Source organism: Callorhinus ursinus, unplaced genomic scaffold (genome assembly GCF_003265705.2).
Source record: "Callorhinus ursinus isolate GAN/ISIS: 27379988/994484 unplaced genomic scaffold, GSC_fseal_2.0 scaffold38, whole genome shotgun sequence".
Classification (NCBI taxonomy): domain Eukaryota; kingdom Metazoa; phylum Chordata; class Mammalia; order Carnivora; family Otariidae; genus Callorhinus; species Callorhinus ursinus.
In genome coordinates, this window is record NW_027397100.1 from 663,414 (window position 1) to 680,052 (window position 16,639).

At 42.9% G+C, this 16,639-nt stretch overlaps 1 protein-coding gene across 4 annotated transcripts in view; it reads right to left on the reverse strand.

The window, feature by feature from the left end:
* The window catches only part of EYA2 (EYA transcriptional coactivator and phosphatase 2), a 267,975-nt gene that overhangs the window by 96,571 nt on the left and 154,765 nt on the right, over positions 1-16,639 (reverse strand). For all 4 annotated transcript variants that reach the window (XM_073880319.1, XM_025875419.2, XM_073880317.1 and 1 more), the window contains exons 6-7: positions 12,813-12,880; positions 10,844-11,021 (exon numbers count right to left, since the gene is read on the reverse strand). In XM_073880319.1, the coding sequence (XP_073736420.1) occupies positions 10,844-11,021; positions 12,813-12,880 (246 nt within the window). The remainder of the gene's footprint in view (positions 1-10,843; positions 11,022-12,812; positions 12,881-16,639) is intronic.

Sequence of the window (16,639 nt, forward strand, 5' to 3'; positions counted from 1 at the left end):
TAACATGCCAGGGGAGGACACGTGTTACAAATGGGATGCGGAGGGGGATGCCGGGAGGTTACTAACTGCTACGGGGCTAGTCAGGGAGGGCCTCATGGATAAGGGACACCTGAGCGGAGCTCTAGGGAAGTGAGGGTGGGCGGTTGGGGGAGCTGTAGGGACAGTGAGCAGAGTTTTGTGTTTGCAACTTTCTATTTCTCAAAGCCTGAGGATCCCCAGATGAACAGAAGGAAGAAAATCAGTATTTAAAAGGAGCAGGGCAGGGGCGCCTGGGTGGCTCAGTCATTAAGCATCTGTCTTCGGCTCAGGTCATGATCCCAGGGTCCTGGGATCGAGCCCTGCGTCGGGCTCCCTGCTCGGCGGGAAGCCTGCTTCTCCCTCTCCCTCTCCCCCTGCTTGTGTTCCCTCTCTCGCTGTGTCTCTCTCTGTCAAATAAATAACAAAATCTTAAAAAAAAAAAAAAAAAAAGGAAGCAGGGCAGCAAACTTTGCTATCTTTAAGAGATGCACAGCTTGGGGCGAATGGGAGGTGTGCGGGGAGAATTCTCTGTGTTGCTTTCCCTATGTGGCTTGCTCCATTCTCTATTAAAAGCACAGGGCTAGCACTGAGGACACGTTTACTGACGTGTCCTCAGTGCTAGCCATTGAGCTGGCTTGACCCCTATATATGAGGGGTCAGTGAGAAGATGCAGGGCAGAAGGTGGCCACCTGCTTCCACTGAGCTGGTGCTTCTGGGAGGCGCAGAGAGGCTGCCATGCTCATGCCCTCAGGCAACTGTCTGATGACCAGGCATGAGTGAGCAGCACCCTCCTGGGACCCAGGGTGCAAAGCCAGTATCTGCGCTGTATTGCTTTTTTAAGCACAGAAGTTTGAAATACGTGGCTTTTTATCAGAGTTTATTGTCTTTATTGAACTCATGAAGTGGGATGACGTCAATCTGTGTTACCCTGGACACTCATGGTAGAGGCAGAACCAAAGTCTGGGCCAGTCCCCATCGCGAGAGTGACAGAAGTATACGCCGGAGTGGAACTGGGGAGGGCACCCCATCCTGCTCTCTCATTTTACAGCTGCTGGGTTTAGTTCCCAAATGTATCCTGACGACTTCATCTCTCCTTCCATAATCACCAGTTCTTGAGGATCATTAGGAGGAAAATGCTTTTGTCTAAAACTGCTTGGCAATGGACTGATATTTTTCTCTACCCTGGAAGGACGATTTCCCTCCAAAACCCAAGGGCCTGAACTTGGCTTAGTATTTCTACTTCTTAGCAGACTAAGGACATAAGAAGAAAGGTTTAGTTTTGAGTTGTCAGGACTGTGGGGCCATCTCCAACCCCCCAGCGTTTTCAGGACACAGCAGGAGAGATTCCCAAATATCCATCTTGCAGAGACTTTCTTCTGGAGGGTGGGGAAAAGGCGTTAGAGAAATTCACAGATGCTTTAGAGTCATAGATAAGGTTTATCCTGATTCACCTGGTAGTTCTAAGGTTATGGGGGCTTAGAAAACATGTTGACCCCACCAAAATCCAGGCAAATATTATTAAAAAGGGGGGATATACCAGGCATCTGAGAAATGTCTAAATAAGGTGTGGGGGAAGCCAATATATTAAGAGTCTCCCGGGGTGTCTGGGTGGCTCAGTTGGTTAAGCTCTGCCTTTGGCTCAGGTCCTGATCCCAGGATTCTGGGATCGAGCCCTGCATGGGGCTCCTTGCTCAGCGGGGAGTCTGCTTCTACCTCTCCCTCTGCCCCTCCCTCCGCCCCTGCTCATGCTCTCTCTCTTGCTCTGCTCTCTCTCTCTCTCTCAAATAAATAAAATCTTTAAAAAAAGAGTCTCCCTCCCCGCCCCTAAAAAAGCAGCCCTTTCCCCTACCTTTTACATTCTTGAGAATGAAGTGTCAAGATTCAAGTTTCACAGTCAGAGGTATACAGGCTAAAGCAATTTATGTAAACTTTCTTTGGAGTCATTTCATTCTTTTTCTTTCTCCCTCCTTACACTTTTACATCACCTCCAAAGTCTCCTTGTAATCCCTTTGTGATCTCTTCCTCCCAACCCACTCCCCAGGCGACCACTGATACACTTTCTCTCACTAGAAATTAGTTTGTTTTTTTCTAGAGTTTTAAAATAAATGGAATCACACAGTACATATTCTTTTTTGTCTGGCTTCTTTCTTTTCTTTCTTTTAAAGATTTTATTTATTTATTTGACACAGAGAGAGAGAGACAGCTAGAGAGGGAACACAAGCAGGGGAGTGGAAGAAGGAGAAGCAGGCTCCTGGCTGAGCAGGGAGCCCAATGTGGGGCTCGATCCCAGGACCCTGGGATCCCCAAGGCAGACGCTTAACAACTGAGCCACCCAGGTGCACCGCCCGCCCCTATTTAAAGATTTTATTTGTCTGGCTTCTTTCAGCCAGAATAATTGTTTTGTGATTCAATCCATGTTTTCACATATATGGATAGATCATTCTTTTGTGTTGTTGAGTACTATTCTATTTTATGGATATACCACGCTCCATCTGTTCACCTGTGGATGGACATTTTGGTTGATTCTAGTTTGGGGACGGTATAAAGCTGCTATGAACAGTCACACATCAATCCTGGTATGCATGTAAGCTTTCTTTTTACCAGCATGATTACAAGGTCATGTGTTGAGTCCAAGTTTGAGTTTTTAAAGAAACTGCTAAATTGTTTTCCAAAGTGGTTGTACCATTTCACACTCTCACCAGCGGGGTAAGAGAGTTCTAGTTGCTCCACATCTTTGCCAACCTTTGGTATGGTCAGTTTTCGTGATTACAGCCATTCTAAGGGGTACACAATGTGGATTTAATTTATACTTCTCTAATGACTAATGATCAGCATCTTAGTTATGTATTTTTTTTTTTTTGCCATCCCTGTATCTTCTTTGGGAAAGTGTCTGCTCAAATATTTTGCCCATTTTATTACTGAGTTGTTTGTTTTCTTAGTCTTGGGTTTTGAGAATTCCTTATATATTACATGTATGTGATGGTTAATCTTGTGTGTCAAGTTGATGGGCTGGTAAAACATTATTTCTGGGTGTGTCTATGAGGGTGTCTCCAGAAGAGATTAGCATTTGAATCAGTAGACTAAGTAGAAATCTGCCCTTACCAATGTGTGTGTGGAGGGTGTGCATCCCCCATTCCATTGACGGCCCAAAAAGAACAAAAAGGCAGAGGAAGGGCAAATTATCTTTCTTCTTGAGCTGTGACGTCCATTCTTTTCCTGCCTCAGACATTGGAGGTCCTGATTCTCAGGCCTCTGACTCAGACTGAATTGCTCTACTGGATTTCCTGGTTCTCTGGCTTGCAGAAGGCAGATCATGGGACTTGCTGATCTGAGCCATTTCTTACAATAAATCTCTTCTTATCTCTCTCTCTCTCTCTCTATCCTGATATTAGAGTTTGGAGAACTCTAATATGACATACTTTATCAGATACATGCTTAGCAATTACTTTTTCCCAGACTGTAGCTTCTCTTTTCAGTCTCCTAACAGTGTCTTTCAAAGAGCAAATGTTTTAAATTTTCATGAAGTCAATTTATATAATTTATTTTCTGTCTGGATCATGTTTTTGGCGTCATCTATGAGAACTCTGCCTAACCCAAAGTCACAAAAATTTTCTCCCATCTTCCTTAGAAGTTTTATGGTTTTATGTTTAGGTGTATGATCTATTCTATGTTAACTTTTTTATGTCATGTGAGGTATGGACTAAAGTTGTTCTGAATATAGATATCCAGTTGTTTCAGAATCTTTTGTTGAGAAGACTATCCTTTCTTCACTGAATTGTCTTGAAACTTTATAAAAAATCACTTCTCTGTATACATGTGCATTTATTTTTGCATTCTCTATTCTGGAACATTGATCTACTTGTCTATCTTTATGCCAATACCATATTGTCATGATTACTGTGGCTCTGTAATAAGTCTTCAAATCAGGTAGTGTTAGCCTTTCGGGTAGTGTTACCCTTCCAAATTTTTTTCTGTATCAGAGCTGTTGAGGCTATTCTAAGTCCATTGTATTTACCTATGAAGTTCAGAATCAGCTTGCCAATCTCTACAGAAAAGAGTGGGATGTTGACAGAGATTGTGTTAAATATATAGATCAATTTGTGGAGAAATGACATCTTAATAATATTAAGTCTTCTGAGCTGTGAGCTCTTTCCATTTACTAAAGTCTTCACTTTGTTTCATTAGCACTTTGTAGTATTAAGTGTCCGACTCTTGCACATCTTTTGTCAGATTTATTCAATAGCATTGAATATGAAATGAAATGAAATGAATAACACTGAAATGAAAGTATTCAATGTTTTTTGATGATACTGTAAATGGCATATAAACTATCCTATTTCCGGGCACCTGGGTAGCATAGTCAGTTAAGCACCCAACTCTTGGTTTTGGCTCAGGTCGTGATCTTAGGGTCTTGAGATCAAGCCCCATGTCCAGGTCCGCGCTTAGCACAGTCTGCTTAAGTTTCTCTCTCCCTCTGCTCCTCCTCCCTGTGCTCTCTCTCTCTTAAATAAATAAATCTTTAAAAAATATTCTATTTTCTATCACTTGTTGTTACTATATAGAAATACAGCTGATTTTCATATATCCACCTAGTACTCTGCAACATTGCTAAACTCACTTTTTAGTTTTAGCTTTTTAATGAGTTCTAGCTAGTTTTCTACGTAGGTGATCACATCATTTTACTGCCCTTTATGAAGTTTTGTTTCTTTTCCAATATGGAGCCTTTATTTTTCTTGCCTTATTGCACTGACTAGAATCTCCAGTACAATGGTGAATAGAACTGGTAAGAGTAGACATTTTTGTCTTGCCTCTGATCTTAGGGAGTAGCTGTAGGTTTTTTGCAGTTATCCTATTTTAGTCAACTTGGGCTGCTATGACAAAAATGTCACAGACTGGGTGGCTTAAAGAGCAAAGATTTATGTCCCACATTTCTGGAGGCTGGGAAGCCCAAGATCAAGGCACTGTCCAATTTTGTTTCTAGTCAGAGTCTTCTCCCTGGTTTTCAGATGGATGCCTTCTTGCTATATCCACACACGGTGGAGAGAGAGAGAGATATTATCTCTCTTGTGTCTCTTCTTATAATGGCACTAACCCCATTCATGAGGGCTCCACCCTCATTACCTAATTACCTCCCAAAGACTCCACCTCCAAATACCATCACTTTAGGGATTAGGGTTTCAACATATGAATCTGGAGGGGAACACAAACATTCAGTCCGTAGCATGACTTTTTCTAATAAAGTGTTCCCTTCTATTCCTGATTTGGAATTTTTATCAGGAACAGGTGCTAAATTTTGTCAAATGCTTTCTCTGCATCTATTAAGATGACCTCTTTTTTTCTTTCCAGTTAATTAATTATGGCAGATTATGTTGATTTTCAAATTTTAAACCAACTTTGCATCCTTGGGACAAATCCCACTTTGTCATAATATATTATTCTTCTTTCATATATTGCTGGACTTGATTTGCTAACATTTTGTTTAGAAATTTTTTATCTGCACTTATGGGGATATTGGTCTATAGTTTCCTTTCCTTTCCTTTCTTTAAAAAGATTTTATTTATTTGAGAGACAGAGAGCACGAGACGGGGGAGAGTCAGAGGGAGAAAATGACTCCTTGCTGTGCAGAGAGTCTGATGCGGGGCTTGATCCTGGGACTCCAGGATCATGACCTGTGCCAAAGGCAGACGCTTAAACGACTGAGCCACACAGGCGCCCCTAGTTTCCTTTTCTTATAATATCTTTATCTAGTTTTGGCATCAGGGTCATGTTGGCCTCATAGAATGAGTTGGGAAGTGTTCTTTCCTCTTCAATTTTCTTGAAAATTTTTGTAGAATTGGTAGTTCTTAATCAAATGTTTGGTAGTCTTAATCAGTGAGGCCATCAGGGCCTGGTGATTTCTTCATGGGAGGATTTCTAACAAAAAATTCAATTTATTTAATAGATGTAGGCCTATTAAAGATATAGATCTGTTTAGGTCATCTATTTCTTCCTGAGGGAGTTTTGGAAGGTTTTGTCTTATAAGGAATTCATCCATTTCATCTAAATTGTTAGATTTATTGGCATGATGCTGTTCATAAAACTGCATTATTGTCCTTTTAATATCTGTAGGGTCTGTAGTGATGTTACCACTCTCATTTCATTGGTAATTTATGTCTTGTCTCTTTTTTCTGTATTGGCCTACCTAGAGTTTTATCAATTTTATTTATCTTCTCAAAGAATCAGTTTTTGGTTTCACTGATTTTCTCTCTTGTTTTTCTGTTTTCAGATTTCATTGATTTCCATTCTGGTCTTTATTGTTTCCTTTCTTCTTCTTACTTTGATTGTAATTTGCTCTTCTTTTTCTAGTTGTTTAAGGTGGGAGATGGGGTGTTTGGCTTGAAATTTTTCTTTTCTAGCATAGACATTTGTGCTATAAATTTTCCCTTTATGTACTGCTTTAGTGACATTCTACAAATTTTGACATGTTGTGTTTTCATTTTCATTAAGTTCAAAATACTTTTAAATTTTCTTTCGTTTTTTTTCTTTGACCCATGGTGTATCAGTCAGGATTCTCCCAAGAAAGAGAACCAATAGGATAAGAGGAGATTTATTTATTTATTTTTTTAAAAAAGATTTTATTTATTTATTTGAGAGACAGAGCACACGAGAGGGGGGAGGGTCAGAGGGAGAAGCAGACTCCCCGCTGAGCAGGAAGCCCGACGCAGGACTTGATCCCGGGACCCCAGGATCATGACCCGAGCCGAAGGCAGTCGCTCAACCAACTGAGCCACCCAGGCGCCCCTAAGAGGAGATTTAGTATAGGAATTGGCTCATGCCGTTATAGAGGTCAGGAAGTCCCACAATCTGGTGTTCGCAAGCTGGAAAATCAGGAAAGCCAATGGTATAATTTAGTCTGAGGCTGAAGGCCTGAGAACTGGGGGTAGGGGGAGTCTGGAGGGGTTGGGCCCCACTGGTATAAGTCCTGGAATCCAAAGCCCTGAGAATCAGGAGCTCCAATGTCTGTCCAATTATCTTTTTAGATAATCTGCATCATACTGAAAAGTTTGAAAAGGAAAGATCCCTTAAGCAACCACTACTAATTTGTTTTTTCTCTTGAGTAACGTCAGATGTTCAGATTTTGCCCTCTACCTTAGCAAATTGCCCTGCAATCATCTGTAAATTGTTGGGAACTTCGTATAACTGCTAATGCATATCAGTGCAGGCTGGGCTGGGGGCCGGGGTGGAGAAGAGCATCAGGATACTCTATCCAGGCAACGCAGAGAGGGAGCATGATCTATTGGTAATATATAACCCTCCTGAGGCTCTGGAATTTGGAACCAACCACTCAAGGAGATCCTGGATAATTTCAAAAGTGGAGTTTTTATGGGAAATTTTAAGAGTGAGTGAGTGTGTGTGTGTGTGTGTGTGTGTGTGCACGCGCACGCACACGCATGTGCACACATGCATGCTTACATGCCCTTCCTTTATAACAGACACTGGGGAAAAGAAGCAAGAGACCTCGGTTACAGCTGACAACTACTTATGTCATTAGATTTTATGTGAGCTTGTTAGACACACAGTAAAAACCATCTCAACCACTTATTGTTGAACCTTAAACGAAGGGATAAAGGAAGAACAGGGGGAAACAATAAAGAAAAGTTTCAAAGAGATACAATGAACCTTTATGTTTGCTCTTGATGGGGAACAAAGATAACCTTCCCACATACCCAAACTCTTGGGAAGTAAGACTTGGAATCCAGTTCCAAATTATACATAGACAGTGGCATCTACTTAAGGATTTCCTGCTTATATCTCCTCTCTAAAGTCAGTTGGAGTGGCCACACTCTGAAAACCAGGAAGGTCAAAGATAATTCAGTACTATGAGATAAAGAAAAGTTTGTTAAATTTCATACCCTTCAAAGAAAGCAATTTGGAAGTTGTCACCTAGGTACCATGCATTCATTAAATACTGTGATGAAATCACAATGACAAAAATCAATGTTTAAGCCCTAAACTTCCTTAAAAATTGACTTAAAAGGGGCGCCTGGGTGGCTCAGTTTGTTAAACATCTGACTCTAGATCTCAGCTCAAGTCTTGATATCAGGGTCATGAGTTCAAGCCTTGCACTGGGCTCCACTCCTGATGTGGAGCCTACTTAAAAAAAAACTGACTTAGAAATATCTGGCCATGTTGTCCCCATTTGCCACCAAACCAAGGATAATTAACTTGTCCCCAGTGATGGAAAACATAAGGGCTAAAAGCAATAGCTGTACCAAGAATCCCAGGAACAGAAGAAGTTAGTCTCAACTACTGTTCTTTTTCTAACTGTCAACCAGTATTATGGAATGAATGTCCACACACTGTCATGTTAGCTTAGCTTCTACAAGCCCCAGAGTATCAGTGGGTTCTGAAAAACCCACTGAAAAGAAAAGAGAACAAAATGCAAGGATATCTACTTTACATTTGGGCATTCTAATTTATTGCTGTCATTTAATGATAATAAGCCTAAACCATCTCATACAAGAGAAGACATATGCATAGCAGATCTATGGAAGGAAAGAATGAATCCATAGGCTGGTAAGTTAGTTGCAAAGGGATGTACATCATCCAGGGGTCAGGACATGGACTCTCCTACATGTTGATCCTAATCTAGGTGAGTTCCATGGGTTGTGGATACCGGTTACTTTGGCCCACCCAGTGTCTCTACTGTCTTCCCCTGGGTGGTGTGCTCTGGGTTTCTTTGGGAAACCACCTCTCCCTCATTCAGTCCACGTGGTCTGGGTGGGGATGACCCAACTCTAGCTCCTGCTGTGGGTAGGAGACCCAGGTCTGCTGACCCATCCCAGAATTTCATCCAACTGCTACAGAGACTGGTGTGAGGATAGGTATGTGACCTAAGCTGGGCCAATAGAAGCATTACCTGGGACCTCTGCAGGGAGGGGCTGTTAGGAAGGAGGAACTCTCTCTGAGGGGTAGATAAGCAGGAAGGACTGAATCCTGGAGCAGCTGGTGACCATCTTTGCCACCATAATGGGAAAGCCTGCTTGAGAGGGAAATGAACCCAGGAAAATGCAGAGCCACAGGAAGAGAGACTGAGGCCCAAAACTATCATCTTAACCCCTGGACCCAGCCTTGAATCCCTACACCTCTTGATTACATATGCTTAAAAATTCCTTTTTTGGGGGTGTGTGGGTGGCTCAGTTGGTTGAGTGTCTTGACTCTTGGTTTTGGCTCAGGCCATGATCTCAGGGTTGTGAGATTGAGACCTATGTTAGGCTCCTCACTCAGCAGGGAATCTGCTTGAGATTCTCTCTCCCTCTACCCTTCCCCCTATTCGTGTGTGCGCTCTCTCTCTAAAATAAATAAATCTTTAAAAAATTACTTTTTGTTTTCGGGCGCCTGGGTGGCTCAGTTGGTTAAGCGACTGCCTTCGGCTCAGGTCATGATCCTGGAGTCCCGGGATCGAGTCCCACATCGGGCTCCCTGCTCAGCGGGGAGTCTGCTTCTCCCTCGGACCCTCTTCCCTCTCGTGCTCTCTCTCTCTCAAATAAATAAAATCTTTAAAAAAATAAAAAATAAAAAATTACTTTTTTTGCTTAAACTAGTTGGAGTTGCATCTTCTATCTTTTGAAGCCAAAAAGTCCTAATAAAAGGGATTCTTTTTTTTTTTTAAAGATTTTATTTATTTATTTGAGAGAGAGAGAGCACACACAAGCAGGGGGAGGGGCAGAGGGAGGAGGAGAAGCAGATTCCCCACTGAGCAGGGAGCCTGATGCAGGGTTCAATACCAGGACCCTGGGATCATGACCTGAGCCGAAGGCAGACGCTTTACCAACTGAGCCACCCAGGCACCCCAATAAAAGGGATTTCTGAAGCTGATGCGCTATTGAAAACATACATGTATGAGGATTTTTAAAAAGATTCTAGAATTCTCGATGAGGGAACCAAGGTCTGATGGCCACTGTCCTTCTGTTCTCAAATGGGTTTTAGATAACATAATCTCAGCTATGTTTGACTACTGAATATCCAGGAGTACTGGTTATGGAGCCCAACAGGCCTGTGTTCAAATCCCAGTTCCGCCAACCACTAGCAAGTTACTTATCACTCTGATCGTCATTGTTCTTATGTGGAAAAGAGGGGGTACCTGAAAACCAGTTTTTGTGAGGATTGTGACTTTCCTTATCACAGTCTGTAATTCTGTATTTATGTGATTATTTGATTCCTGTCTGCAAGAATGATGTCTACGTTGTACTATATTTTATTTCCTAAACTAAATAGTACCTGGACAACAGCAAATATTTATAAATATTTGTTGAATCAATATATAAATAAGTGAAATGAGAAAATCACATAGATATGTGCTTGGCACATTGCAGATGGGCAACAAATACTAGTTTCCCTTCTTTGAGGACTAGGGCTCACCAACTCCAGTGTCCACATGGGCCAGGCAGGTAATGAACCTGAAGTACATTGGCCAGATGTGCAATTGTGTGTGCCCTGTCTGAATGGGGCAGATATTACTCAGCCAGCCAAGAGTCGTCACTTAGGAAGGTAGACCTAAGTGACCAGGTCCAGATTTGCTTTCAAGAGAAGACCAGATCTACTTTCAAGGGAAAGCATAAATTAGAATTTTTAGGTAAAAATTTTAAACATGGGTACAATTAAAGACACACACACACACACACACACACACACACACACAGAAAGGCCAACAAAATATATACGAGGACTGGATTTAGCTCTTGGGTGACCAGTTCATTACAACTGGGACCCACGTTCAGCCCATCCCTCCTATGAGAGCTCAGATTACAGCCACCAATAACCACAGGAGAGCGACTGTACTTACCGCCAAGCAACTCAGAACTCTGGTTGGGGATGCTGTGAGATGCCTCCTGGAGGACATAGGTGGATGTGGAGAGGGGAGAAGGGCAGATGCTGCTGGCCGAGACGTAAGGAGGGCTGTAGGATGAGCTGTAATACTGGGAATACTGGCTCTGAGGGAAGCCAGGGTAGGAAGGATAGTCCTGGAAAGGGAGACACACACAAGGCGCTGAGTGAGGAAGCCTGTCTGGCCATGGGCCTTCCGTCCGCCCAGTCACAGGCTGACAGTGGCATGGGGCCTCATGGGGTGGGTCTCCTGTGTCTGTCTCCGTTTCTCCCACTAGAATAAAAGCTCCATGAGGGCAGGGACTTGCCCCAGATGCAGACCCCAAGACAAGGATGCAAGTGCAAGTATTTGGGAGGTGAACGAGACACCAGTTGCAGGAATGGGGAAGTGAGACAGGAAAGGGAAGAAGGAAAAGCAGCTGATCTGGGGGCTTTTAAGTGGGCACTGGAGGGAACTCCCCTGGAAAACACTGGGATGTTATAAAACACACCCTCAGAATGATCTCTCCCAGGGGCAAGAGAGCTGGGCTGTTCATCCACCAACTCCAGCCAGGTTTTTTTTGAGAGCTGCTCCCAGTGGTCTTCATTCCCTGGCACTTCCCTCCTGCCCTGTGCTCTGGTCCTAGGGAACACCCTCGAGCCCTGGGATGCAGAGGTCAGCAGGTGCCCCCTGAGGGATGTGGGTGTGGCTCTGTCAGTGTCTGTCTTGATTGCTGTTATATCCCTAGCACCTGGAACAGTGCCGGGCACACAGGGGAGCTCAATAAATACTAGATAAATCAATAAACCAATGAATGAGTGATAAGGACCACATACACACATACCAGGAGACTAGGTGACATTTTAAGTGCACGAGGCATACAGATACAGCAGCACCTATATACAGCATTAGAGATCCAGAATCTTCTATGAGGAAGTCTCAGAGATCAAATCAAAGAATGCCAATCCCCTTTTGATCAAGCTTTGCTTAAACCAGCCAGATATTCCAGCTCTCCCACACCATTGTTTCAAATATTCCGAACAAATCGTTTCAAATATTCTGCCCCACCATCACCATAAACTGATGCTTCTCAACCCTGTGAAAACTTACGGGAAGTTCAGCTTCCTGGACCCCACCCCAGCCCTACAGAATCGGAATTTCTGGAGGTGGCATTGAGAGAATCTCCGTTTTTGACAAGCTCCTCTTGGTGAAACGGGCAGACTGGAAATAATACAGAAATACAGACACCATCTCCCAATCTTTCAAGGTTTAAATCATTTAGATTCTCCAGCTCACTGAAGAAGAAATAGTGCATTCCTCATATTTAAATGTTAAATATTCCATAAAGCCAGCCTACTCTGTAGTTTTGTCTTAAGGCTAGCCTGAAAGCATGTTAACCTTTTGTTCTGAAATAATTCTAGACTTAATAGAAGAGGTGCACAAATAGGACAGAGTTCCCACTCTCATTCTGAATTTAATCTCTAAGTGAAAACAAGACAATCAAACTACTGGCCAGTGTTCATCTTCACAGGGTTGACCCGGTGTGATTTAACAAGCATTTATAAAGCCCCCACTGTGTGCTGGGCACTTGGCACTGGAATGCAGAAGTAAAGATGATGGATTCTCATGCTTGAGAAGGTCAAGAGAACATATGCATTTGCATTCATACATTCTAGATTCAACAGTCACTGGGCATCTCGGGCTCAGGTCAAGACGGAATATCGCCTACATCATCTTGGAAATCCACCAGTGATTCCAATTTCTCTGTCTCTACTCTGTATCTTTCAGATGGCCTTTTGCACAATCTGACTCCTGCGGTATCTAAACCCAGGGAATAAGAGACTGCACTTGTGGTGGGGGTTGTGGGTGGGAGTGGATTCTCAGGGTGCCCTGATTTAAGGGGGCTGTTTAAGGAAAGGGAATACAAGTGGTGGGGAGCGACGTCTACCTGGTGCACACTTCCAAATCCGGCTGCGTTGGTCAGGCCATTTGCTCCTTGGTAGATCCCCGCCGTGCCTGCAGGAAGGAGGAACGGGTACAGATGAGGTTTCTTACAGTCAGAGAGGGACGTGGAGGAGAAAAATGTGGCAGACAGGTGCGCTCTTTGAGGGCTGACAGATGGGGATGGAACCTGTGACCTCAGCAAGTTACCAAATCTCTCTGATGCTCAGTTCTGTCAATTATTGAATAAAAAGTAACTCCTCCTTCAAAGGATTATGGTGAGCAATAAATGAGACAGTGCATGCAATACAGATTCTGGCTCTCAATAATTAGGTTTACAAAAAATATCTATTTAAAAAATTGTGGTAAGTGTACATGACATAAAGTTTACCATTTTAACTATTCCTAAGTGTACAGCTGAGTGGCATGTGCTACATTCACATTGTTGTGCGACCTTCACGACCATCCATGCCCAGAACTCATTTCACCTTGCAAAACTAGGACTGTGTCCCCATTAAATACTAACTCCCCACTCCTCCCCTCCCTCAGCCCCTGGCCCCCACCATTCTACCTTCTCCACGACTGTGACCGCTCTAGGAACGGCACGTAAGTGGAATCATGTAGCATTTGTGCTTTTGTGACTGGCTTATTTCATTTAGCATCACGTCTTCAAGGTTCGTCCACGGTGTGGCAGGTGCTAGAATGACATTCCATTGTACCATATACCATTTTGTTTAGCCATTCATCTGTCGGTGGACACTTGGATTGCTTCCATTTTTTGGCTATCATGAATAATGCTGCTATGAACATGGGGGTAAAAATGCCTCTTTCAGACCCTGCTTTCAATTCTTTTGGGTAGATACCCAAGAACTGGATATGATAATTTGATTTTTAATTTTTTGAGGAACCACCTACTTTTGTCTATAGCGTTCCATCATTTTATACTCCCACCAACAGTGCACAGGGTTCCAAATTCTCCACATCCTCATCAACACTTTTTCCTTCCTTCCTCCCTCCCTTCCTTCCTTTTCTTTCTTTGTCAGTAGCCATTCTAAGGGGTGCAAGGTGGTAAATGAATAAACTGAACGGTGGCAAACTGAATAAATGCACAAAAGGACTTTTGCCCTCTGAGCATCAGTTGCCCCATCTATAAAATGGGAATAAAAATGGTAACTTCTACTATCACTACTAGTAAATGCAAGTTACTGAATGAATAAGTGAGTGGTGAATGGGGTGTCACTGAAAACAGGGTGGTCAGGCAAGGCCTCTCTGAGGTGACACTGGAGCTGAGATGTGCCAGTGATGGACATAACCTGGGGGAGGAGTGTTCACTCACTGAGCACACAGATCCTAAAGCAGGGATTCGCTTGGCAGGTTAGAGAAAGAGAGGAAAGGCCAATGAGGCAGGCGCCCAGAGAGGGAAGAGGGTGGCCACAGGAATAGCCATGGTGAGCTTGTGTGTGTCGGGTGCCATTCTGAGCTCTTCCTGGACAAACTGAGGCCTGGAGAAGTGAAGTGACGTGCCCAAGGCAGCACAGAGAGTGGGTGACCACCGCTGGGGCTGGAACCAGGCAGTCTGACTTGAGTTTTCAACACCTCTCTATGCTGCTGTCGTTGCTGCTTTACAAACTGTTCTTTTGGGGGTTATAACTTATATACTATAACATTCCTCCACTGGGATCAGTTGGATGATTTTTAAAGTAAATCGGTATAACTGTGCACCCGTTACCACAATGCAGTTTTAGAACATTTCCATCACCCCCCAAAGTTCCCTGTTGCCCCTCTGCCGTCAACCCCCGCCCCCATCCCCGGCATCAGGCAGCTGACCCACCGCTGATTCTAGAGTTTTGCCTTTTCTAGAAATTTCACAGAAATGGGATCAGGCGATATGTACTTGTATCTGGCCTTCCCTCCACATAAGGCTGCAGTAGCTATTCCGTGTCGTAGTGTGGGTCAGCAGTTCATTCTTTTCATTGCTGGATAGTACTGTGTGTGTAAATGTACCACATCCAATTTGGGGCTATTCCAGATAAACAGGCTCTAAACATTTGCATATGAGTCCTTGTGTGGATATATGTTTTCGTTCCTTTTTCTTTTCTTTTCTTTTCTTTTTTGAGTATGTTTTACTTTTCAAAGACATGGCCAAAGTGTCTTCCAAGTGACTGTACCATTTCACAAACCTACTAGCAGCGTATGAGATTTCTAGCTTCTTCAGCACTTGGCATTTTCAGTCTTTTTGATCATAGCCACTCTAGTAGGTATGCAGTGGTATTTCCTTGTGGTTTTAGGTAGTGTTTGTCCAATGATTAACCATGTCGGGCATCTTTTTATGTGCTTATCAGCCATTCATATATCTTTTTAGATGAATATCTATTCAAATCTTTGGCCCATTAAAAAGAAAGTTAGGTATGTCCTCTTAAAATTTAGTTGTAAGAGTTTCTTATATACTCTGGACACAAGTCCTTTATCAGATACACGATGTGCAGATATTACCCCCAAGTTGGTAGCTTGTCCTTTCATTTACTTTATGGTGTCTTTTGAAGAGCAGAAGGTTTTTTTTTTTTTGTTTTTTTTTTTTAATCAATATCCTCCTTATGGATCTTGCTTTCACTGATTAACCCAAGGTCAGATTCTTTCCTATGTTTTCTTCCAGAAATTTTATAGTTTTAGCTCTATGATCTAAGTTAATTTTGTGTGTATGGTATGAGGTAAGGGTCTAAATGAATCTTTTGCACATGGATATCCAACTGTTCCAGCACCCCTATAAAAAGTTTATTCTTTCCCTCACTGAATTACTTGGCACCTTTGCCAAAAATTAAGTGACAATGTGAGAGTTTATTTCTGGACTCTGTTCCACCGATGGATCTAGCCCATACCAATTCCATCCTGACCCGATTACTCTAAGTTCTGAAATCAGGCAGCATAAGTTTTCCTTTTGTTCTTCTTTTTCAAGATTGTTTTGGCTTCTATGTATAAACTTAGCATTTACATATCAACTTGAGAATAAGCTCGTTGATTTCTCTTGGCCAGAAGGAAGTGACACGTTTTTCAACCCAGAATCCTACATCCTGAGAAAATATCCTTCAGGAATGAAGGGAAAATCAAGACATTCTCAAATGAAAAACTAAGAAAATCTGTCACAGCAGACATACTCTGAAAAGATGAGAACAGGAAGTTCTTGACACAGACAGGAAATTTTATTTTTTTTAAAGATTTTATTTATTTTTCAACAGAGAGAGAGAGAGAGATAGCGAGAGAGGGAACACAAGCAGGAGGAGTGGGAGGGGGAGAAGCAGGCTTCCTGCTGAGCAGGGAGCCCGATGTGGGACTTGATCCCAGGACGCTGGGATCATGACCTGAGCCGAAGGCAGACGCCTAACGACCGAGCCACCCAGGCGCCCAACACAGACAGGAAATTTTAAAAAGGACTCTTGGAACATCAGGAGGCAGAAAGAAAAAAGAAAAAAGTAAAAATATGGGTAAATAAAGTCTCCTTTCTGTATGGTTATGCCAACCAACTCAATATGCAGTTAGGTCTATAAAAGTTTGCTATCAAATTTTAGGAGTTTTCAAATGTGTTTTATAATTATCTAAAAATATTGAAATGGCTCCAAAGTCAAATCTACAAAATGAACCATACCCATATCCAGGGGTGAGAAGGATTCTGTGCTGGGCACCCAGACGGGTTCTGTAATGCCTGCTGGGGAGAGGTAGGGCCAGGGAAGGCTTTCCGGAAGAAGTGACACCTAAACTAATCTCTGAAGGATGAGTTGGAGCCAGCCAGGTGAAGAGAGGAAGGACCGGGAACATGGCCACACCTGGGCATCCTCACCT